A 24,670-nucleotide genomic window follows, 5' to 3' on the forward strand; every position below is an offset into this window, starting at 1 on the left:
CTCACTCTCTCTTTTGGGGGTATGTTGAGTACATTAAAGAGTATGGTCTCAACCTGCTCTATCGACTTGAATTTATCTATTCAATTCAATTCAATTCAGTTTATTTGTATAGCCCAATTTCACAAATTACAAATTTGTCTCGGAGTGCTTTACAATCTGTACACATAGACATCCCTGCCCCAAAACCTCACATCGGATCAGGAAAAACTCCCAAATAACCCTTCAGGGGGAAAAAAAGGGAAGAAACCTTCATGAGAGCAACAGAGGAGGATCCCTCTCCAGGATGGACAGGTGCAATAGATGTAATGTGTACAGAAGGACAGATTTAGAGTTTAAATACATTCAATGAATATGACAGAGTATGAATAGTTCGTAGTAGGCATATTCCACGATGAAGACCTCCACGATCCATCAGGCAGATGGCGGTAGAGGAGGAGTGGGCGGAGTCTCAACAGGACAGTGGCGTAGTTGGTAGCAGGAATTCCACGACCCAGACCTCGATGATCCATCAGGCAGATAGGATCTATGACGTCTCATAGGGTCCGATGACCCCATGAGACGTGAAGTCAAAAGGACTCCGGGGAGAAAGCAGAGTTAGTAATGTGTGATGGAGAGATGAAAATTCATCCCTAAGCAGAGAAAAAAGAAGAGATAGGTGCTCAGTGCATCCTAAAACGTCCCCCAGCAGCTATAAGCCTATGATGCATTGTGCAAAAGTATTGTTTCACATCTGGCTGCTGTGAGGCATTGACATAAATAAAGAAAGACGCAATACCGTCAGCTTAGTGAAGTTCAGAAGGCTTTTGCTCCGGTCGATACAGAAGTGCAAGTATTGTAAATCTGACATTTAAATGTTGCAACAGTGTTTTTGTGTTGTTTTTAAGGGCATTTAGTTCTTTTTACAAATCCATAGTTCAGAATAAAGTGACCTCATAGCCTGTTTATATTGCAGAAATACACAACTGTTATAACCTGTGAATATGATAAGAAATAGAGTAGAGAAATAGAATAATTGATGTGGAAGCAGTAGACCAACTAGATGTGTAAAGATGATATGACACGACTGTTAAATCCCAAAACAATTTTAGGCAGCAAAATATATTGCAATAAATCTACAAAATATATTGCAATAAAAGTCAAGCTACACATTAGTTGAACAACATCAGCAAGAAGAGCCGATATGTCCAAACCAACAATAAGTTCCATTAGACTACAGCCTGTACGCTGCAGCCTGTACATACAACAAATTATTTATATGATAAATATACAATCGTCTTTCTCAGTGCAGCAGCATCACGAGAATACACCAGAAATGAGGCAAAACTCAGAGAATAATTTTTTTGAAAGAAAGACTGATGGAAAATAGGACTAGCAAACATCAAGCCACATGAATTAAATAACAACTTCTTATCATCAACAGCAGGAATACACATCACAAAGGCCGACATGACACGCGGATGTATCGACTGTAAACTCCACAGCATCAAAAGTCAAAGGAGGAACTCACTCACATGTTGCTCTGATCAGTACAGTGAGAACTAGAATGGGCACTCGGCAGAGCGCATACCTTCGCATATCACAAGATTGGGCATTGAATTATGAACATGTTGGCATTAGTTGCATGCCAATTGGATAAAAATTGACCGTGCTATGGTAAAAATATGTTTACCTTTTCATGACCTTGACCTTGACCTTTGACCCGATCAATCTCAAAATCTAAGCAAATGGTCCCCGGATAATAACCGATTATCCCTCCAAATTTCATGCAATTCAAGAAGAGGTTGACCTTTTCATGACCTTGACCTTGATCTTTGACCTGATCGATCCCAAAATCTAATCAAATGGTCCCCGGATAATAACCAATCATCCCACCAAATATCATGCGATTCGGTTTAATAGTTTTTGAGTTATGCGAGTAACACGCATACAAATAAATAAATAAATACACGCCGATCAAAATATAATCTTCCGCATTTTCAATGCGAAGGTAAATGACTGAGTGCGTTAGTGTTCTCACCTGTCTGAGCCGCGCATTATAATGTGAGTCTTGTGACCGCAAAGTCATTCAATGTTCAACTTCTCTGCTCGTTCATCCACTAAACGTTCTCCTTCCCAGTGGGACGAGTCCACTCCGCTCTCCATACACTTTAGTTTTCAACATTTTGGGGCTGAGCGATGCTCTGCTGTCACATCAGGGTTCAACAGACACAAGCAGCAAAAGGCCCTCACACAACTCTATGGAGGGGTTCCGGAACGGAACTCTGACATTCAGGAACGGAACTCTGTTATTCCAGAACCCTGAACTTCCAGAACGTATTTTTGACATTCCAGAATGGAACTCTGGCATTCCGTAAAGAAACTCTGACATTCCGGAATGGAACTCTTCCAGTCCATGCATGATGGTGCATGCCTTAATAGCTCAAGACCTGTTGGTGACCACCAGATTGTGGGTGGGTTTGATTTGGGTCACTTTGCATGTTGGCCGGGAGGGACATTTAATCACGGTTTGATGTGGGCATATGGGACATGTTTTATTTTATTTTTTACTTTTGTAGTAGGCCACAGTAGAACAATGCTAACCATAGCCATAAGCCACAATGCACAATATTTGTGATAAAGTACTAACAAATACTCACAAATAAAATCTCTCTATATATATTTATAGTAACGTGACTAGGCCTAAATGTATTATTTTACTTCTTCCCCTGAATATCAAATACTCTCCGAAATGAAACTCGAGTGGTGTGGAGGCGGAGCCTGAGCTCAGCTTGAAGAGAGGCACCCGTCTGAAGAACTGTATTGTTGCTTCCTTGTCCTAATCTTTAAAGGAATAGTTTTGACATTTTGGGAAACACACATGGCCATTGGCTCTCTGGCTGACAGTTGGATTAGGGGATTAATATCACATTGAAGTAGTCAGTGGGTGGTTAGTTTAGCATTAGCACAGGAAACGGGCATAAACAGCGGTTAAAACGGCCTTCCAGGTCCTCTGGAGCGCGACAACGACACATAACCCAGTAAAACCACACATGATCTGCTGCAGTGTCATAGCAAATCGCCTTTAACTAACGTGTCTATATTTAAATCTCTATTTATTTGTTTTGGTTTTGCAAAGGGACATATGAAAAGACGTTTTACTTACTTAGGCTACTGCCAATCTTTAAATGTTACACAGAGGGACTTCGTTTTGGCTGTTCTGATCCATATTGTGAAACTATCTTTAAAAGCCATCCAGATTCATCTCCTGAGCTTGAACTACATTACAATAAACCGTCATTATCACTTGGGTGAGGAAAGTAATTAAAATGTGGGCTCCATTCCACTTTGTTTCACCCTCTTTCAGAAATAAACTAAATATTCTAACCATGAATATCAAACTAGCACATATGAATCTCATTGTTGCAGTGTGGCCCTCTGCCCATGCCAAACTGTGTCTGTTTCATTAGTGTAACATGCAGCAGTGAGGCATGAATGCATATGAATATACATCACACGTGGATGATAACATTAATATCATTCAATTAATGTGTGTTTGTTAAAGTGTAATTGTTCAGCTCTCTGTTTTAATGAAGAAAAACATTGTAATTTATGTTATCGATACTATGTATGCATAATGACAAAATAAAATAGATGAAACCTCTCAGCCATGACCAAACTACTTTCAGTCTATTGCTCCGAGTCGCCTATATAGTTGCCTGCAGTAAAAAAGAAGGCTAATTTAGTTTGTGCGTGCTCACACACAAACACACACACACACACACACACACAGACCCACACAGTGAAACACAACAAAAGAAAGAGGGGAAAGGAGATTTGTGTTTACATTTTTTATTACAAGTGTCAACTCCACATGAGGGAAAAGTTGTTAAAGGGGGAATAGAACAGCGTTTTCATTATGTTTTTCATGTGCCCCCGGACAGTTTATTTTCTATTAGTGAATATGAACTACTGTCCCCAATAGACACTCACAAGAGAGGGAAGGTTCTCTCCCACATATCACCAGCAAATGGATATCAAGAAAGGTGCCAGGAAAGTGTTATTTGTGAGGGGTTCGAAGCATGAGACTCAAATCCAAAGAATTATTCCGGCCTTCGTAAATAACAACATTTGTTTCATTTTATGGATGGAATGGAGAAAATTGTGAATTTATTTATTCTTCAGTTCAGCCGTTATTGCCGCATCTGTAAAGAATTATTCTTGTGTGCAACATGTTCGAGCTAAGAGTGAAGATCCCATAACTCCTAATTAATTACCTTATTTTGGCTGCTTTCCTTTTGAATTGAGGATATGCTATTTGTTTTAAAGCCATGTATTGTGACAGGTGCTCAGAGGGTTTCTGCTCAATTTCTAAGAGATAAAGCTCTTTTGACTGGATTTAAGGCTATTTTTAGGATAAAGATGATCAAGCAGTGTGGAAAGATTTCTTGAACTTTTCGAACGCGTGTGCATAAATCACAGAGTTAATCTCAGAAACATCTGAAAGTCATCTAATGAATGTCACACCAGCTCCTTTGAAAACACATTTAAAGTTGTGAGTGCTGCATGGTATTTTAGGAATATTGGCACACATTTCAGGATGCGTGCTGTCATCATTGATATAAATCCCAGTGGGGCGCAAAATATTTGTACCTCATTTCAAACTTTCATCCCAGAAAGTTAGTTGTTGTTGAGAATTTGAAAACAATTAATCACTTATTTGAACAAATATGGACATAAAGGTTACAAACAATATACAAGAGCATTATTTATACTGTGTACAGAAGTGCTTTTCAAGTACCCCCTCACCATTGCAAAGCATTTTTGGTTGGAAAAACAAATGTAATACACAGCGCTGTGCCATCAGTGTCTCATTTAATATAGAATACAGTATATTCAATTAAGTTTATTAGGTTCACTTATAATGTATTGAGTATTTATTAAATAACTATCTTTAAAGAATTTTGTCATGGTCGCTAATTTTATATATGTATATATATATATATATGTACAGTATATATTGTTTAATATATCATGGACCCCCTAGAGTGACATCACGTAACCCGAGTGGTACAAGTACCTCCATTTGAGCACCACTGGTTTACAGTATGCATTAATAAAACATTTATATCTCAATATGTTTGTGAAAAACAGAAGTGCGAGTGAGTGTAAGAATGGTAAGAGTACGGAGGTCACACTTCAGCATATTCAGTTCAATTCCCTGTGGATTTATCTTCACTGCAGCTTCTGTATAGTCGGAGAGAACATTTCAAACGCTTTCTTGTCCAGATCTACTCAGATATTAAGAACAGTCTTGGGACCTTTAACTTCAATGAGTTCTCTATTTTTGTACAATATGAATGGTTGAATAAGCAGGAATAGTGGAAAATGACTACGGTTGGACTAGAGAAGCCCAACTCGCACTCGAGTTGAACCTGCAGTATTATATTAAACAGAACTCCTCTGTGTAAACTTCATTTCCGAGCCTGAGAAGTCAAATCAGTCCCCGTGGCGCATCTTTAACAATGTATCAGTTAATTTCAATCCATTTGCATCAAGATGTCACAAATACCTGTTTGTGTTGTACATGTTTATTCCCAGAGTTGGTGCATACACCATTAACAAGATCCAGTTGCCAAGAATGAAACAGATCAAATGTCACAAATTGTGAAAGACGACAAACGATTATCATCACTCGTAACCGCTTAATCTTCCAGGCGATCCTTCTGGATTAAACGTTCTATCGAAATATTGTCATGAAATGATAAAGAAATGCATATCAGCCCAGGGGGATGTCTTCAGATTGCATATTTTGTCTGACCAACGCTCAAAAACTTATTTGTGCATGTTTGCTTGAAAAAAAAAGATATGATCTGGTGCAGATGTTATGAAATAATAAGCTTGTCTTTTAAAGTCATTTCAATGCCACACAGCGGTTTGTGTGATATTGTGTTGAGTTTCTATTATTGCATCCACCCTTTTAAAGTCAGCACTGGCGTTGAATACAGCGAGGTCGTAAACAGTATGTTGAACCACCATCTTCATACGTTACCTTGACTCATCTTGTCAGACCGTGTTTATAATACTGCTGTCAGCTGCATCACAATCTTCTCATTAATAAAAGTAGAAACAATATGACATGTAGTTATGTGGGAAAGCCCATGACCAGAATCCCAATGTGTTATGTCATCGGCTTCACCGGAGACGTCTGACTCCATCCTCTACAAGTGGACTGATATAGAGGATATTAACTAAATATCCAACATATTCAATATTATTATATGGACCTTCAAATGACATGATTGTGATGACATTGCTTTCATCACCTTGAACGTGTGCAACGCAAAGCCACGCGTCAAGTGACTTGGACTGCACGACAGCTCAGCGAGGGATCTCGACACAACCAGAATGTATAATTGCGTCAAGTAAATGTTAATAACTGCTTATAATTCAGCTGATTTCAACTCGCTCAGCGTGAAGCACTCCCACCATGCCCGACGCCTCCGACAGCCACTGTGTCCGTGTCACTCTAAGATGGATCTTCATTGCAAAGGTAAAAATGCAAAGTGTGTGCGACTGAACTCGGGAGATAAAAGAGAGGCAATCGGGTTGGAGGCGGGGCAACTGATACAAATGGAAATAACGGTAAATATTCTGTTCCGTTAGTGGCTACAATGTGCTTCAAGGCTGAGAATCTCCAATATTTCCTCTCGTTACTGTGAGCAGAGTTTCCTCCACAGGGAGGAGCAAACAAAAGCATGATGTAAATACTCGCAGCAGTGGAGAAGCTCCTCTTCTCCTCTTCTCCTCTTCTCCTCCTTTTCTCCCCACGATTAGCATTTCAAACAGTCTTTGTTTTGCATCAGCGCTTCATGCTTGTGTGCATGCCACCGCAGCCTTGCAGGTGGTGTCCTGTCCATCCAGTGGAGTTGAAAAAGAACGGTGTGTGTGTGTGTGTGTGTGTGTGTGTGTGTGTGTGTGTGTGTGTGTGTGTGCGTGTGCGTGTGTGTCTGTGAGAGAGTGCATCTCCGTGGAAAGGAGTAGTCCAAAGGGATCTGACCTCTTTTACAAAGCTCGGAGTCTACGGGACAACATTGTTTACAAATACGACATCATCATAAATGTCTCAGTATTTGTGGTCTTCTGCTTTGATCGGCGGAGACGAGCAACGGACTGGATTCACATTCTGGCTCCTGACGAATCCACAAAATCGCTTTTTAAGCATCTGCCAGCAGGCCCATCCAAAACCTTGATTGAGTGAGTCGCCGCAGTGTGCCGGGCATATCAAGAGCCGGGAAAAAACCAAAGTACAGACTTCTCAGGAGCTGCTTTCTTTGGAATGCGTGGTTTTTATCTGAAGTCGGCTCGCTAATAGATTGTCCACTCCGTGGGATTAACCCCAACTAAGATTGTGTTCAAGCGAAATGGAAATTAAAAATAATGAGTTCCGGTGGTTTAAAAGCACAGCAAAGGAGATATCTAATTAAATCTACATTGTGCTTTGCTCCATCTGATGAGCTCCCACCGTCCTCGGAGTCCAGAGTTAGTTGAGGTGACTGCAGCAGACCGGGACAGGCTTGTGCTGATTAAAAATTGGAGCTCCTGTCGCGCTACCGCGCCACCTATAACGACATATAAAAAGTGCAACATTTCACAACTCTTGGTTTTGTTTTAGACAAAATAAAGTGGATGTATAACACATTTGTAATCAGCGTATAAAGTAATTAGCTTCCCCCATTTACCAGCGACAACATTAACATAATAATTAGAATCCAGAAATATGCATTCTGAAAGTGGGCCATTCTGCATAATGAGCACTTTCCCTCTGGGTACTTAAAGTTTATTTTAATGCTTATATTCTGGCGCTTTTACTTCAAAGGTTGCAGTCTGCTCAGCCCTTCATTTCCATGCGTGTCGGAGAACTACGGTGGCCTTCAGGTAATGTAAAAACGCAACAAAAAAACGCCCTACAGGAGCCGGTGTGTGCATATTATATCCCATTTCTGACAATAGATGTGCCTAAATCCTACACACTGCTCCTTTAAGGAAGTAACTTTTACTTGTAACACTGTTATTTTCCCACTTTAACTTATTGCTACTATGAGGTACTTTTATTTTGTGTTGATTTTGGCGACCCCTGTGGAAAAAGGTGTTCTAAGTACCAAAGGAAAACTCCACATTTATTACCTTCGCATTGAAAATGTGGAAGGTTATGTTTTGATCGCCGTGTATTTATTTGTATGCGTGTTATTCGCATAACTTTAAAAGTATTAAACCGAATCGCATGAAATTTGGTGGGATGATTGGTTATTATCCGGGGACCATTTGAGTAGATTTTGGGATCATGAAAAGGTCAAAATCTTTTTTTTACCAGGTCCAGTTTTATCCAATTGGCATGCAACCAATTGGCATGCAACTAATGCCAAAATGTTCATAATTCAATGCCCAATCTTGTGATATGCGAAGGTATGCGCTCTACCGAGTGCCCGTTCTAGTTGAATTAATGTGTTCATTTGTATAATCTGATGGACCGCATGACTACTCGGTGTCTTTTGATGACTGCCGGCATGCTGCCAACATGCCCCTGTTTCACTGGAAATATGTTTCCCCCAGGAAAATATATTCATAAAACCGTAAGGCAACTTATGAGAAAGTGCATTTCTAAATGCAGTGGGGTTTTCCTCGTGCCGTCAGATTTAATTACACCGGTGTTACTTTTTCGGTATTAGTTTACAGATTATTTCATGTTTGCCCTTGTGGCCCCCTCCTTCCACAGATTATAGAACTGGGTTTTGTGAGCCAACTGTGTTGATAACGGCCAATGGGAGCAGCGATAATGCTTGGATTGTGGAATCATTCAGCATCAAAGGAGAGATTCCTAAAATATTGTTATATGATGAGTATTCACAAGTCTGTCGGGCCCCTCTTTTGGAATGCAATAAAAGTGGAATGCAATCAAAAAAAAGGAGAAGATTCACAGAATGAGTGCCTTTTAAGCATCTATAAATGCCATGCCTTAAATTAAAGCCATGCTGTACAGTTTTGTTGCCACTGTGAATCAAGACGAATGCCGGCCTCACCTTAGTGCTCTTTACTTTGTTTCCAGAGATGCATGACCAACCAGTGAGGTCGGGCAGAACTCGGCACTCTTCCCCCTCCAGACACGGCGCCATTTTACACCACCACTTCTGTCGAACAATGGAGGCTGGAGGGAAACATTCCACAGCCCGAAAGGTCACTTTTTATAGATGGAAGGAACTTCAACAAAAAAAGGACTTGTTTTAAAAATAATAATAAAAAACATGTCACTCTCTGTGGTCCTTGCCAGCCTCGGTATATCAGTGGATTGTTGGTGACACCTACGAACCCGACTCTACTTTTACAAATAATATATTCCAGTCATGTCATAATATGTCTGGTCTCGAGAGGTGGAACAGGCTTCCCACTCATATTACCTTCGACACAAGAGGGCAACGCCCTCGTCGTCCCCGCCACCTGTCCGGGGAAGCAGGAGCACTTGACTGTTTGAGAGCGTTCCTCGATCTTGTTCTTATTGCAGCAGCGATGAGCGGCAACCACTTCACAAGTCCCCGTCCTCTCCTGCGACGACCCTGAGGACGAGAATTTAGAGGAAACGACGACCATTTTTAGACAGCGTGTGGTAGGTAAGGGGCAGCTTAAGGGACTTCAGCTATTACAGTCTGCAGAATTATACTCAAGTTGTTATGATTTCCTGTTTTTTGGTTTGTTTTTTAAACGTACAATTGATTAATACGGTGGTATTTTAATTACACCGGTTCAGATGACCGAATAAGTGATCAAATACAATGTTGTATGTTTCTAGAGCTACAGCACCACCCAGTGGATACAAAGCATCAACACTCATGCCACAGTGAAGGAAAAACACATTCCAATGTCAAAACATATACGCAGCAATCGCCATGTTCAGCTGCCTGATTCAATGTTTCAGATTTGTGAATAAAGAGAATTGACCGGAATAAAAAGCATGGGCAGAAATATCTGTCCCACGCCTGCTTCTGCATGACTTCACCCCGGGAGAAACACAAAACCAAAGAAAGTGATAGTTGCTTGCGCTGAATATGATGACACAGCCGATGGTGCGTGCCGATGCCCTGAACCTGAACTTCCATTAGACGGGGTGCAACACTGTGAAAACCCCATGCATGCATATTGCTAATTTAGAACAGAGGTGTCTGTGTGGCCGCATGGCTGGCTACACCTGCAGGAGTGGAAGGTCAATTCATAAACAAAGTAGGGTTTAAAATTAGACGACAATAATAGCAGAGATCTGAAAAAAAACTTCACAAAGACAAATATTAAGTGTTATTTTGGAGGTTGTGACAATACATTTACTTAAGTACAATTGAGAGTTTTTTTCTCCATTTAATGCCACTTTGTGTGTCTCCTGGACAACATTTCAGTTGAAAATATTGTATCAACAAAACACTATTTATATGAGAAAATACAATAGAATATTATTATGGATTATAATGGTGGTTCCCAACATTTTCAGCTCTACCAAATATACATTTGTGTTACATTATCTCACAGTCTCTCTCTTGGATTAAAGCATAAATCACTCGGTATAGAGCATATTCATTCATCTGTATCAACAATATAATGGAAAATACTGTATAATGTTGTCTAATCAGTCAGAGGACCAGTACTTTTACTTTTGATGATGATACTTCACTACTAGGGAAGACTTTATCGTCTAATGTAGTACTTATTAAATTGTTATATTGGTACGTTCTTTTAATGGGGCTGCACTGCGCACTCTGAGCATTAATATAGAAGCAAATAATATTTGCTATATTAAGATATAGTGGAGCAAAGAAGAAGTCCCTTTCTCTCTAACTGATGTGTGCCGTTATCTGAGCTTGTCCTTGCTCTGTGAGCTATTTTAGCCCCACCAGTGTTGCCGCCTGTGGATTATCTCCTGTACCACCAGGCTCTGACGACATCCCCCATATTAATTTCTGTTTCTAATGAGAGTTTCAGGTTCTTGTTGCTTGAGCTGAACTCTCCAGCAGACTGTTGACCAGGAGCCGTAATGAGTCCCTGGTGGGAGTGGGACTGGTCTGGTTGGGTCTTACCTGTCTGTCCTCGGGAGCTTTGGTTGCCAGTGGACACAAGTTGGCTGCACAAGCCGACTATGCTCAGGAGCAGGAGGCCCCAGTGTAGAGGTCCAGCCAATATGTTCAGCTTCATATTGCCTGCACAGACAAAGAGGTTCACGCACTGCAAAAAACACAACGTCTTATCACGTATATTTGTTTAATCACTAGTCAAAATATCTCATAATACTTAATATTAGACGCCATCACTTGACAACGTTTCAATGCGATATAGGGACTTTTTTAAAGATAATTGATGTTGAATTAAAAAAAGATACTACTACGAGCGTTACAGGCTTATGATACTCGGCACTTCCAAATATTGGTTGAAAATGTATTTATTATTTAAATCAAGATCTCTTTGTGTGTTTTTCTATTTTTTAAGTTGCCTTTTTTTTCCCAGTAAAAAAAAAACTAAATCAGAATTAGGCCAATAGTTTCCCACAAGTGTGTGATCAAAAAGTCAATATTAAAAGTGTCTGATATATCCTGACTCCTGACAAGGTGAATACATCTATTGCTCAGTTGTGACTCACAGAGAAAATCAGAGAAATGACAATAAGATGTTGATCAGAGGCTCGACCTGAGGGCCAGATGGGTCCTTGCACTTAATTCTGACTCAGATTATCCCTCCAGCTGTAAACATGTCTTCATTCAAAGTGTAATTCTCCCTAAAAAAAAAGTTGTTTTCTCCATGAATCAAAGAAAAGCTGGGACGTGCAATAAGGAAGGGCGATAATGTAGATAAGAAAGAAGAAACAAAATTAAGTCCTACATAATTTCCCCAGACACCAATTTCAAGAGAAACATATCCATATTGAATTTAAAAGTATGTACCATTTTTGTTTTTAAAGCAGCAAATCCCTGCATTTAAGAATCGTTAACATTTAATTACAGAATACAAAGAGGTTATCAAAATAAAACACGTTGATTACATATTTAAAATAGTGCCCTCTTACCTCTGCTCATGTTATTGATATGCATGATGAGCCGCATGCATACTTTCTCTATACGGCGATCCTTTCATCGAGGATGCAAAAGTTTGCAGCAGATATGACCCTCCAGTTTCAAAAAAACTTTTTTCTGCCTCGATTCAGTCAGAGCGGAGTGGGAGGGGCGAGGGGGGCGGCGCGAGCCCGCGAGGTAACAGTCCACACGTCCGCGCGCGCCCAGGAGCTGCTCGTCCACGCGCCGGCTCCTCTACCTTTCCTCTACCTTCCGAGGCGATGCGAGGGAGATGGCGGGTCTGTGGACACCATCTCAACGTCAAAAGCCTGCCAGCTTCCCTCCCCCGTCAGGGGAAAATTAAAACTTAATCAAGACAGAGCCCATCTGTCCCCCGGACAATGCGCGGCCACTTTCATTAGCGCCCTAAGAAGCTTAAAGTGAGAATCGACATGCGGTCACGGCCGCGGCCAGAAGAAACACGAGGCTCCAGATGAGTCATGTGCCTTTTCTTTAAACTCATATTTTAAAAACAGACTTTTAGATTCCTGCTGTCATGATTTCCCACTTGTTTGTTCGTTAAGAGGCAAAACGGAATAGTAATTTAAATGTACAAGCGACTAGCACACTCAATTGGGTCTTAGAAAGGTCCAGTAATTATTTGTATTAAATATTTTTTAATTGGGTCTTACTAGAAAGGTACAGTAATTATTTGTATTACATTTTTTTAAATTGGGTCTTCCTAGAAAGGTAAAGTAATTATTTTTATTAAATCTTTTTAAATTGGGTCCTACTAGAGGTACAGTAATTATTTTTATAATATTTTTTTTAATTGGGTCTTACTAGAAAGGTACAGTAATTATTTTTATTAAATATTTTTGAATTGCTGAGTGAGTCATATGAAAGAAAAAGTTTGGCAATATGGGAAATTTGCTAGTCTGACTATTCCAACAAATACAATATGTGTTATTCTAATCTTAATAATAGTATGTGATATGGGTGTTTTTTTTAAAAAGTTCTTAAAAGATAAACCCAGTTGCTTCTAATTTGAGACGAAAGATCAAAGACATTTGATAAAGAGATTTTTTTCTGGAACCATAATACAACTTTATTAGAGCAAAGTGCACATCATATTCTTATTTGATTGACATTGGATATAGCTACAATAGAAGTCCAAACAGAGACAAATACAACAAGAACCGTTCCTAATAATAATAAAAAATACATTTGGTTCAAGGATTTCATATTCCTATTTCAACCAGTCCAATAAAGCGAAACCTCACTCATCTTATTTACATCATCGTATCTAAAGGGCTAATGCAACATCCCCGTAATATCCGTTTGCATTCAGATGCACTCAGACTAAAGCCAACAGCACTTTCGCAATGAACGCTCAGGTGGTGAAATTGAGCTTGAAGAGAACCGTCTGCGGCGTGGTGACGTCGGCCACGGCCAGTTCCTGTCCATCCGACAAGCCCAGCTCTGCGTCGGGGGGGGGGGGGGGAAAAGAACCAACATTAACTATGATGTTGAAAGTCAGCACCTCCGGGTCACTGCACAGAATGATTGGACCTCGGCTGCTTATTACCTTTCAAAGTCTTGCAGAGGTTTGGCCTTGTTCGTTCCTCGATGGACTTAACAGACTGGAATAAAAGAGAAATCGTAGTTGAATCAAAGCTTATTATGAAATGTGGGTGAACAGACGCCACGTTTATCACCTGCAGATACAGCGTCTTGTTCTTCCCTTCCAGAGTCGTGGTGATGGCCGGGGATTTCATCTGACTGGAGAAAGAAAAGCAACATTTACGCACAATTTTAACACGTGAGACATGTTATGGATTGATGTTTTCTGAATACTCACAGAGAGGCGTTCTCCGTGAGGTACTCTAAAACATCCTGTAATTTGGCAGAAGAAGGGAATTGGAGATCCTGAGGCACCTGGCTGCATGCTGAACAATTTTCCTGCCAATCAAAGAAGATGCAAAGCAAAGTGGTTCTTCTCCGTTTGGAGGAATGCACGTTGCACTGCTGACAGGACGGCTACTGTTGGCTAAAACCAAATGTGGGCGTTGGCAAACCTTTCGTTCGGCTTCAAAAGTGTAGGTATACAGTCCGTCCACGTCATTAAAGACCAGGTAATTGTTCAAAGGAATATACGAACTGCAAAGTGAAAATAGGATGTTAAGTCATGTTCATTTCACAAATCAATTTAGATGAGAAATTAGGACTTGGCATTTGCTTCGAACCTTGTTGCAATTTTAAAAACTTCAGCGGCACAGGCAGCTACGGAGAACAAAGACAGATATAAGTCAAGTTTCATCCATCCGTCCACTTCCTACTGTTATCTGTGGCGTGGGCGCGGCAGGCAGCAGGCTCAGTCGGGTGTTCCAGACGCGCCGCTCCCCAGCAACGCTTTCCAGCTCTTCCTGAGGAACCAACAGGCGTTCCCAGGACAGATAATAGATTACATAATTCCTGCAGTGAACCCGGGGACTCGGCTGGCTCTTTACGACGCGAAGGAGGAGCGACTCTGCCTCCAGTTCCCTCCGGATGTCAGAGCTTTCTTCCGGTCACTACCCATAGCTCAGGACCAAAGGTGAGGGTAGATAGACTTTCCAGTTTAGCTAAAACGGTGAAATGCTCAATGTCACCCTCCCGTTCTCAGGAGCAGTCACTGACCACCAATTCCTGTCTTCAGGGTGCAATCCACCATTTTCCGGCAGAGAAGCACGGCGTCAGATTTGGAGGTATTCATTCCCCGGGGAAAGCTCCCAACACGGGGGCTCAGGAGCAACCCCACACCGGCACGGAGCACCTCACCCGGAGTCCAGAACCTCTCCTGGAGTTTAGTCACAGAACCTGTGCTCGGCCTATAGAGGTGAGCCCAACTTTGTCTAGTTGGTACCACTCCACCCCCCCGCACACGCTAGAGAGGTGTCATGCGACGTCCCTAGAGCCAGTCAGCGATGCCAGGGGTCGGCACGCCTCGATCCCCCCCCTTTGCCTGCCGCCCGGTAAAATCTAGTTCTGTGAATTGTACAATTGTTTAAGTATCACACGTAGAAAACCAGACAGTAACTGTCTTTTTAAATCAAGCACATTCAGAAGTTGTCTAGCTGAAGCCAAATCTGCTTGTGACAGCCGGGAGCGTGTCGGCACGACTCTGCCTCATGACATCAAATAGTGAGTAAATAAATATATTTATATATATATATATATGTATATATACATATACATACATATATATTTTTAAAAAAATATTTAAATTAAAAAAAAGACTTTTCCCTTGTCAATATCTCTGAACAGCAACAGCCTCAAAAACATCTGCGTGTCATACCAGCAATAACAGCATTGGTGGATGCCACAGCAGGAATGATCCTCTTCACAACTCCTGTGGAGCAGAAAGTTACCGGATTCATAAATAGAATGAAAACATTTTCAGAACTTTTTTTTAAAGACTGACACACCACGTTAGTGTAGAATATATCATGGTCTTATAATTCACCTTGAGTGAGTCGGTATGTCACTCCTGTGATGTTAAACTGTGCCGCTCTTTCTTGGGCTCTTTCAAACACCCAGTGGATGTGCTCTGGATCGTCTCCATCCAAGCTGGTCTCTACTTGAGAAAAACACACTTGTAGTTATCCTTTATTATAATAATGTACACAGGCAGAAGGTTGCGTAATGTGATCAGAAGTGTCAAAGTAAGATCAAACAAAAGTGAATAATTTAGCTTACCTCCAAATGGTTTGTCTTTGGGCCACTGTAAGATTCTGGCATATTCAATGCAATGTTCCGGTAGCCTCGGCATTGACGCAATTGTGCACAATGGGAAATTAATCTGTGGATCGTAAAATTAGGGTCAAGTGTGCAGACCTCTATGATGTCAAAAATACACAAATTTAAAAAGCTTTCCCCAAATGTTCTGTTGCCATTTAATTTGTTGCTCAGACTGGTAGCTATCACTGCTTATTGTTTATGACCCAATCTTTTTTTAATGACATTTTTTTTCTCCACCAAGCAATCAGCTCTGGGTGCAGATGGAAATGTAAAACAGCCGCTTGTGAGCGCCACCGATGCTTTCTCACAACCACAAGGGAAGCCGAGCAGCAGATGTGAACGCTTTTGTAAGAAGTTAATAGGTTGATTAAATATTCTCTCATATCAGTCATCCATTAATAACAGGAGACCTGATGTGTGCTGTATCTACAGGAATCTTTCAAATGAAAACTAGGAGGGAAGTAGCTGTTGAAGAGAGACACCTGTGGCGGGTACAGCTCCAGTGTGCAGTCGATGCACGCCGTCATGCCGGGGAGGACGACTCGGGCGTTTCCTTTGAAGCCCTCTGTTCCTCCGTCAATGAGCGGGATGATGGAGCTGGGGTCCAGGACTCCGTCTTCATAGCTCAGGAGGGATATCTAGAGAAAGCAACGTCAATCACAACTCACGACACATTGCACGTATACGCTCCTCGTATGCAGAAATCTCTCTCCTACCAGCATCCCGTTCATCCAGCGGCGGGCAATGACGGAGTCCAGTCCACAGACGATGATGTGGAACTCTGCAGAGAGATGAGTATTTGAAACCTCTGAGGCGTTTACTTGGTAAGCTCCACCGATGCATAGGTCTTGTCAGAAAAAACACTTACGCCTGTAGAAAGAATCATCAAAGTCTTGGATCTTTTTGAAGTGACTGCATGATATGAATTAAGGAATACAAATCATGGTCGTGGTATTTTTGACACTGTAAACTAGAGCAGAGTTTTGTTGTTGTTTTTTTTCAGCTGTAAAAACTGTTGCTGCAAAGGATACGGGACCACTTTACATCCAGGGACACGACTGTTGATGAAGTCGGCAGCCACTTCTGCCTTTGGTCGTCCAACATCTTTGGGCCTGTATGAACGCATATAGATAGATAGATAGATAGATATCTACTTTATTAATCCCCAAGGGGAAATTTGTCGTCACAGTAGCAGCACCAATAAACTAAACACACAAGAATAACAAATAAAATATATAAAACAGGGATGAAAGATATAGGAGTATACAAAGTAAAATATAAAATAAAATATGTATGTATATGTATAACATATATGCATACACAATACACAGTACTAATGACAAATTAAATTAAATATAAAAATATTAAATATAGACAGTGTGCAAAAAGCAGTTATTGATTGACGTATGAGATGCTGAATGCAATCTGATCACACTGTAACGTCACATTATGTTCTTTGATAAGAATTACGGAAATAATTAACAGGAATATTTGAAGAATGTTGTATTTTTTAATTTCTCAAAACAATTGTACAAATATATTTTTCACCACAAATAGCATTTTTTTTTTTTTTTTATGTTTAAATGCTGTGAAAACTACTACGAGGAGAATCAACAGAGGACTGGAACCTACCTGAAAAGGAACTGCCTGTTGAGGTTGGACAAATCAATGGTGTCCATGTCGACCACATGAATGAGGCGAAACCCAGACAGGGCCTGAAGCACAACAAGCACGTGTAAGAACTTATGTAAATAGAGTTTGTGTTTGCTCAGCTCATACTTCAGAAATAAGTCATTTCCACACACATAAAGACTATTTCCTACCAGATTTTTGAGCAGTTCACATCCAAGCCCTCCAGCTCCAATGACCAGAACCGTGCATGTCTCCAACAGGAACTGTAGAGACTGAGATGAAAGAAAAGCATTAGTACATACTGTGATTCGGAAAATCTCCATCACTGGACAGTGTTTCAGTTTCACATTGGACAAGAACGCTCTCCGTTTCCATTCAAGTATTTTGAAGTTACCTCAGTGCTTGGCTCAAAGTCCGGGTGGGTGAACGGGCCAGGTCTCTCCAAAAACTTGGTCACATGATTCCACCGGCCGTCCCAGTCGCAACCACCGTCCCTGTGTCCACCATCGACAGCCATTCTGGAACCAAAACGCACCATGGTTACACTGAACGAGTACCATGACTTAAATGTGTACCTTTTCCCCCTCTATTAATGCCATGTCGATTTTTTTATGTCCTGAAAGTTGTGTGAAGAAGGTGATGCAACAAATAAGTTTGCTGTGATAATAACAGTGATGGAGATTAATAAATATGTGAACACAGATGAAGGAAATTTAACGAAAAGAAGAAGAAAAAAGAGGTTTAATTTGCTGTGCAGAAATACCAGCAAATAAACTGCTATAGAGCATTGATTTATGATAACCCAGCAACCTGCAAACACACTGGTCATAAGTGAACATCACCTGGATTTGAAAAATCTTGTTTTGGTGAAAATTGTGCGTGTTTACTAATCTCTTGAGATTACACAGCCTAGTTGTCAAAGTCTCCGACTAGTGATTCCCAACCTGTTAGTCACATGGGGTTGAGAGATGGACAACACGATTAGCTATGTGGGAAATAATACAATAACCACACATAATAATGACATTAATAACTCTATAACATTTCTATTTAATTTTAACATCTGGAATATGTGCTTCTTGTAGCCTCTAAAAGAGTTTCAAAATAAACAGTGTGAGGGGGAAATCCCTCTTCATTAAAATATCTTACAGATCATACAAAAGAGATTACTTTTTGTTGATGGATTATAGCCAACAAAAAGAAAAGATGGGAAGCTTTTTACGAAGTGATGTGACTAACTGAATGCAGTGCAACAACATCATCCCCAGGAAACCAGACTTCCCATTAAATCTGCACACACGTGTGCCATGTCACTATTCCATACGGATCAAATACTAAATACGTTAGTTTTTTCACCTTAAATATAACCAATCAAGAGTTTGTAGTCTAGTGTTTCATAACATCAAATTGCTCATGTGGAATGCCACTGTCTATTAAACTGTATGTGTTCAGCTTTAATTAGTTACTCTTTTCTTGTTTCCTTGTTTTTGGATTTTGGGACATAAGTGTGCAACTGTGCATGTCATTCATGAGTGAAGTACGTATTAGAATGTATTACTGACTTATTTTAATGTACTCGGTTGTCACTCTTCAACACACAAACATACTCTAACCCGGTTTATGATTAGTAGGACACGTTCATGTGGAATTGGTAACGTGTGCAGCTGCAATGTGCTGGTTATTCCGGACTTGGAGGATGCAGGACTGGTGCAGTGCAGTGCGGGGTCTTTGCATTATGTTTGATACTGCGAATGGATGCTGCGTGTACTCTAGTGAATGGTACAAAGCTAACTGGATTATTATGTTAATGTTTATTTGGCTAGTCTCCTGGTCCAGCAGTCGCTGCTCAGAGTGCAACGCAAACCTGCTGCCAGTCAGAGACCTTAACATTAGCATTCGTCACTAACTTCTCGTTCACGTCCTCTATTCGCAGTCTTTTCTTCTCCCTGGGAAGAAGAAAGTAAAACATGGTTCAATCATGCCGAGTTGACGGTAAAATGCACCGGTTTGACGACGGTTAAATCATATTTTTCATCCATTGAGACTTACGGCTCCTCGGCATCCGCCATACTTTCACGGTCCCATTTCCCCGATTGTGTCTGCTGTGTTCGCGAGTGTCAAAGCTGCGCCCAGCAGCGCTAAGTACCCGCATATGGGAAATAGGGGTTTATCAATATTTTCCATGATAGATAGATTGATTGGTTGGTCGGTTGATTGATTTAAGGATGTAAACACATCTCAAGACAATTAAATATTATTTTGACAAATAATGATGTTTCCATGTCTATTATGTGTTTCTTTAATATATATAACTTAACGTAATCGAGGTTTATTTTCCAGTCTACATTGTTGTTTTTAAAAAACGTACATTGTCTATTCCTTTCCTTTAAACTTGATGTTGTTATAATGTTAACCGCACTCTTTGTATCCATCGGGACCGGTGCTGCTGCGCATTCTAGGACGCAACTCTCCAACTCTCCAAGACAGTTCTTCGAGAATCAAACTCTCGTGAGATCTAGACCGAGAGCACGGCTTGTCTTTTGGCTCCTCCTCTTTCCTCCTCGGGGCTCAGACTGCGATCAGCTGGCCCTGTCAAAAATATTACGCAGCGCGTGTGACCGTGTTTGTGTTCCTGCGCCGCTTCGCCACACGCCGACGACATGGCAGCCAAGATGGAGCTAGCGCCCCTCAGACCGTGGGATGATTTCATCCCCGCAGCGGACCGGTTTTCCAAACCCGAGTTCGGGGATTTAACAAAGTGGAACAACAGAGTGATCAGTAACTTGTTGTTCTACCAGACGAATTACTTCGCTGTGGCCGTGGTGGTTTTCCTCATCGTCGGGTGAGTTCCCAGCTAGCATCTGTGGCCCGGTGTTTAATTAGCCCGCAGACGGTGAGTCCACACCCGACGTGACCACACGGGCTATTTCGGTGACGTGTGCTATTGATGCACCAACAACTGTGCGCCTCTCACATTTATAGCCGTTTAACGTTTACTTTCTCGGCCTCCAGAAGTGAAGCTAGTGACACGTTTTCTTTCTAAATACCTTCGTATGTCAATAGTGACGCTGTAGCTAACTAGTTTAACGTGTCTGCAAACGCTTCCTATAGTAAACGTCATTTACATGGCCTCTTTTTGTTTTTAAAGTGGTATATTCACCAGGGTGTTTAAATGTTTCTGGAAAAAAACACATCTGGTGCTACAATAATAATCACATATGACTGCTGGTCGAGATTTCTGTTGGGGATATGTTTTCCTTTTTACTAGAGTTTTACAAGGCCTTATATGGTTTAGACCAGCTGACCAGGACGGTGATTATTGTTGTTATTGCCACCAGGTTGTGCTATTTAAAACGTTGCTTTCACTGGAGAACTAATGTGCAATATGCCATTTTCCCTTCTCCCCCCACTGTGCAGGTTCCTGAACCCATTTGGCATGTTTCTGGGAGGAGCCGTGGTGACTCTGGTCTTCATGGGTTCAGTGTGGGCAGGAGAGAACCAGGCCATGGTCAAGAACTTCAAAAGGAAGAGCCCCTCTCTGTTCATCATCGCGGTGATGCTCACCAGTTACTTTCTGCTGTCGCTGTGTGGCGGTGTCATGGTCTTCATCTTTGGAATCACCTTCCCATTGCTGTGTAAGTCACAGGGTGTACTTCCCTTCCCATATGCCGGATACAACACTACGTGTATTGTCCCCCAAATGTATTTGATTGTCTGAATTCTAAGTGGGAAATTAATGCACTTTAGTGACTTTAAAAAACAGCAATAATGAACATTTAAACATTCAATTTTGACATAGTTCTGTCCAAAACAAAACCTCCTCTCTGGGTGTTTGAACTGAGAAACTAAAGGCACGTACATCACATTATCGAACTTGGAAAAGTGTAGATGTGAGTCGTACTTGATTATATTCTGTAGGTTCTCACACTCTCTTAGTTGTAATTTAAGGGCATGGCTCTTGTAAAAAAAATATTTAGTTATGAGGAAACTCAATTTATTCGCTCTAGGAAGTATGTACACTTTATTTATTCATGTATATATAAGTAAGTAGGGCTTAGCCTAATTAAATACAATGCTAGCTTGTGATCTGTACTCTATATATTGCATTGGCTAATGTATGATACACTGTTGGGGTGGGTAGGGAGTCGCACAGGAATGCATAACTGAGGTTTCTCTGTGGGTGAACACACTTTTCCAAGCGCTCTCTCATGCTGACTCACTCCGGGGATTGAACAGCATGTACAGAATCGAATGCATTCACTCAGGACACGGAGTGCAAAATAAAATCAGCATTACAGGGCGTGGTAAACTGCAGTTCAGAAGTTCAGTTTAAGATTTGCTGCGGCTCTTTAAATACATTTTGAGTCGACAAACTGTTGATGGGTTGGCTTGTTGGAGAAATGTACCAGCTCTAGGAGACCTGCCCACTGCCGCCTGTGTTGACGCGTTGCTACGGGTTGTTTATTTAGACAGAACTACATTTACTGGCTGATGTCATGCATTCGGTATCTGCCGGCCATGGGAATAAAAGACCTTACAGATCCGTACGCCCGCTTTCAAGTCTTGAGTTGCAACGGCATCATCCAATACGTTTCAGAGACGAGAATCTATGTCATAATTGTCAAATGATATGGATATTTTTCCGTTGTGTTTCCTGCAGTGATTCTGATCCATGCCTCTCTGAAACTGCGCAACATAAAGAACAAAATGGAGAACAATATTCAGGGCGTTGGGCTGAAGAAGACCCCCATGGGCGTCATCATGGATCTCCTGGATCAGCAGGAGGAGAAGATGAACAAGGTTCGGGATTTCCTTGAAAGCAAACTGAAGAAATGAGGCCGGAGCCAAACATGTGCCAAGGGAAGTCGGTGTCATATGAATTAAAATGTCCAAAGCACACGCGTGTTGAGTGTTTGTCCCCTCTATACATGTCAAGTCACTGTTCGCATTCCCATTATTTGTATCCGTTTGGTTTACTTTAATCTCTCGTGACTTTACTCACAGATATTTAAATACAATGTGCAATATCATAGAGTGGATTGGATGTTAAAAGGCAATAAATGTTATCAAAGGTCATTCCTGTGTAAATGTTTTCACCAAAAACAAATTATTGCCATTTTTCCACGTGAAGACTTGTTTTTTTTGTTTTTTTGCAGAATGTCAAAACACAATATCTAATTCATTTAGTTTTTCCAAAGAAAAAATCAGACCCTATGAGAATGTTTAATTTACCCAATACACAATGAACTGTTAACGGCTTGTTAAACAGCAATAATGTCTATCTTGACGTGCCAGGAGCTCTATGAATACTGATCTGAGATCAGTTTGCTTCTTGTGTAGAAATGGTTGTATGGCTTGACTATTAATTATAGAGTTTAAATATTCCTGACCATACAGGCTGGCCTGACTGTAATCCTTCTGATCACAGCTATGCAATATTAAAAATGAATGGCAAGTGCAGCTTTATTTTTTTGTAATGAGTTATGTCACAGTATATATGTACATGCTATTTACAGTGTTTTTATTTTCTGAATATATAGCATGCAGAAATGTATCAAATGGGCTACATGATACCAAGTAGGTTTCATAACTTTGGTAATGAGTAACAATTATTAATTAGATTCCCATGCTAGTATTTTCCCATTCACTGTTGGGATCAAACCCCATTTCCTTAATAAAAAATTAAATCTGTAATGTGTTTAATTTCTTACTCCTGATGGTGAGAGCAGTTTGTATATGCTACTTTTACAAATGACATTTCAAATTTTTTTTTTAAGAAAACTGTATTATATATTCTCTGTTTTTATGTAGTTGTGTCCTGTATTTTATTCAGTCAATCATTGCAATACAATACATTATTATTAGTGCTGTGAAAAATAACGCGTTAACTCAGTTAATCCAATTACAGGTTTAACTAGTTTTTTTTTTTAACGCATTTAACGCATGCGCAGAATGAGCTTCCAATCCGTCTGTTGTTGGTCGTTGGGACGAAAAAAAAGTCACTTGCAAAATGAGCTTCCAATCCACCACTTCAATCTGAACTATGTCCGCTCTCATGCAGACGGTCTGTTCATCGGTAATGATCCTTCCGCAGGTTCACCTCCGGAAACCTTGTTACGACTTTTACTTCCTGTAGATCAGGGTCTCAACACGTCGATCGCGACCTGCCAGTCGATCGCGGCGTAGTGTCGGTAGATCGCATGACATTAAAGATTGGCCGCCCCTGACATGTTCTCTAGAGCACGTCTTTGTTCTTTTATTAAACTAAACGTCTGTTGTTGATCGTATCTCCACAGCAGCATGTCATCTCTGTCTCTACGCGTTGCGTTAACACTTATCGATCTCCGTCTGGCGCGCCACAGAGCTCCGTGCGCGCGCATCGGGACCGAGCAAAAAAAGTCACTTGTCAATCTGTCCACCTTTAGATTGTATCATGGTGGAGTTAATGGTTGACAAACAAGAGAAAAATGCTCTGTTTAACCCTCCTGTTACCTTTACATTTACTAACATATTTTACCCTCGGGTCAATTTGACCCCAGCAATTAAAACCTCAGAAAATTATTAGAATTAATATTGTTTCCCAAGTTTAAGTGTGAGGTACTTTATGTTTGTTTGTTGACTACCTAAATAGCCCTTTAAATAAATAGAAAAGTTGATATTTCTGATATGTTTGACACAGTGAAAAACAGCCTGGGGTCAAATTGACCCCAAAGAACACCGACATTAAACATTGAATGGGGTCAAATTGACCCGAAAGGTAACAGGAGGGTTAAACATTCTGTTTAGGATGAAGATGTATTAATGTTCCATATGGAAGAAAACTGCTAAATAACTGCTGAGTTGCAGCACCATTGTATAGAAGAATGTATAAATGTATATATCCGTCTTTTGTCATAAATCTCTATGTTCTCACAAAATATACCGAGAATATCGGTAATATGTGATTAATCATGATTAATCCACAAAAACCTGTGATTAACCCGATTACAATTTTTAATCGTTTCACAGCCCTAATTATTATATATAAGAAACAAAACAAAGACTGAAAAGGTATAGGACCTATAGTTTTTCAGTCTTCTTCCTATTAGGTAGAAGCAAAAATGCTTATATATTCCTATCCTAAATTATCAAATAAATCAGATTAATATAAAATAATGTGACCGTTTAATTCTTGAAAAGTGACGATTGAATCATAACTG

General features: G+C 40.6%; 3 protein-coding genes across 3 annotated transcripts; 1 reads left to right on the forward strand and 2 right to left on the reverse strand.

Moving 5' to 3' along the window:
• Nucleotides 1–5,557: 5,557 nt before the first annotated feature.
• LOC130199578 (chemokine-like protein TAFA-4) lies at nt 5,558–12,977 on the reverse strand. Its single transcript, XM_056423215.1, has 5 exons — nt 12,074–12,977; nt 11,094–11,213; nt 9,432–9,587; nt 9,057–9,181; nt 5,558–7,598 (listed from the first exon to the last, which is right to left on the reverse strand). The coding sequence occupies exons 1-5, from the start codon at nt 12,108–12,110 to the stop codon at nt 7,587–7,589; spliced, it is 450 nt and encodes a 149-aa protein (XP_056279190.1). The 5' UTR covers nt 12,111–12,977; the 3' UTR covers nt 5,558–7,586.
• A 164-nt stretch (nt 12,978–13,141) lies between these two features.
• LOC130199322 (NEDD8-activating enzyme E1 catalytic subunit-like) lies at nt 13,142–19,555 on the reverse strand. The gene is made up of 18 exons (XM_056422716.1): nt 19,521–19,555; nt 19,379–19,417; nt 17,866–17,989; nt 17,663–17,743; nt 17,472–17,554; nt 16,871–16,951; nt 16,708–16,751; nt 16,556–16,620; nt 16,322–16,477; nt 15,798–15,900; nt 15,565–15,675; nt 15,397–15,450; nt 14,306–14,342; nt 14,138–14,219; nt 13,921–14,021; nt 13,778–13,841; nt 13,648–13,702; nt 13,142–13,541 (listed from the first exon to the last, which is right to left on the reverse strand). Exons 1-18 carry the CDS (start codon nt 19,538–19,540, stop codon nt 13,453–13,455), a joined length of 1,389 nt encoding a protein of 462 aa, XP_056278691.1. The 5' UTR covers nt 19,541–19,555; the 3' UTR covers nt 13,142–13,452.
• A 509-nt stretch (nt 19,556–20,064) lies between these two features.
• Nucleotides 20,065–23,165, forward strand: LOC130199495 (PRA1 family protein 3-like). Its single transcript, XM_056423038.1, has 3 exons — nt 20,065–20,313; nt 20,889–21,106; nt 22,132–23,165. The coding sequence occupies exons 1-3, from the start codon at nt 20,132–20,134 to the stop codon at nt 22,305–22,307; spliced, it is 576 nt and encodes a 191-aa protein (XP_056279013.1). The 5' UTR covers nt 20,065–20,131; the 3' UTR covers nt 22,308–23,165.
• The last annotated feature ends 1,505 nt before the right edge of the window (nt 23,166–24,670 follow it).

Source organism: Pseudoliparis swirei, chromosome 9, assembly GCF_029220125.1.
Source record: "Pseudoliparis swirei isolate HS2019 ecotype Mariana Trench chromosome 9, NWPU_hadal_v1, whole genome shotgun sequence".
Classification (NCBI taxonomy): domain Eukaryota; kingdom Metazoa; phylum Chordata; class Actinopteri; order Perciformes; family Liparidae; genus Pseudoliparis; species Pseudoliparis swirei.

Excerpts from the sequence above, each read along its gene's own strand:
- LOC130199578 (XM_056423215.1), bottom strand. The coding sequence starts at position 12,110 with ATGCGGCTCATCATGCATATCAATAACATGAGCAGAG. Across the intron at positions 9,588-11,093 it reads AAGCTCCCGAGGACAGACAG|GGTCGTCGCAGGAGAGGACG; the intron begins GTAAGACCCAAC and ends TCTCGTCCTCAG. Across the intron at positions 9,182-9,431 it reads GTTGCCCTCTTGTGTCGAAG|CCTCCATTGTTCGACAGAAG; the intron begins GTAATATGAGTG and ends GTTTCCCTCCAG.
- LOC130199322 (XM_056422716.1), bottom strand. The coding sequence starts at position 19,540 with ATGGCGGATGCCGAGGAGCC. Across the intron at positions 14,343-15,396 it reads CACCAATGCTGTTATTGCTG|CTGCCTGTGCCGCTGAAGTT; the intron begins GTATGACACGCA and ends TGTTCTCCGTAG. Across the intron at positions 13,842-13,920 it reads CTCACGGAGAACGCCTCTCT|TCAGATGAAATCCCCGGCCA; the intron begins GTGAGTATTCAG and ends TTCTTTCTCCAG.
- LOC130199495 (XM_056423038.1), top strand. The coding sequence starts at position 20,132 with ATGGCAGCCAAGATGGAGCTAGCGCCCCTCAGACCGTGGGATGATTTC. Across the intron at positions 20,314-20,888 it reads GTGGTTTTCCTCATCGTCGG|GTTCCTGAACCCATTTGGCA; the intron begins GTGAGTTCCCAG and ends CCCACTGTGCAG. Across the intron at positions 21,107-22,131 it reads AATCACCTTCCCATTGCTGT|TGATTCTGATCCATGCCTCT; the intron begins GTAAGTCACAGG and ends TGTTTCCTGCAG.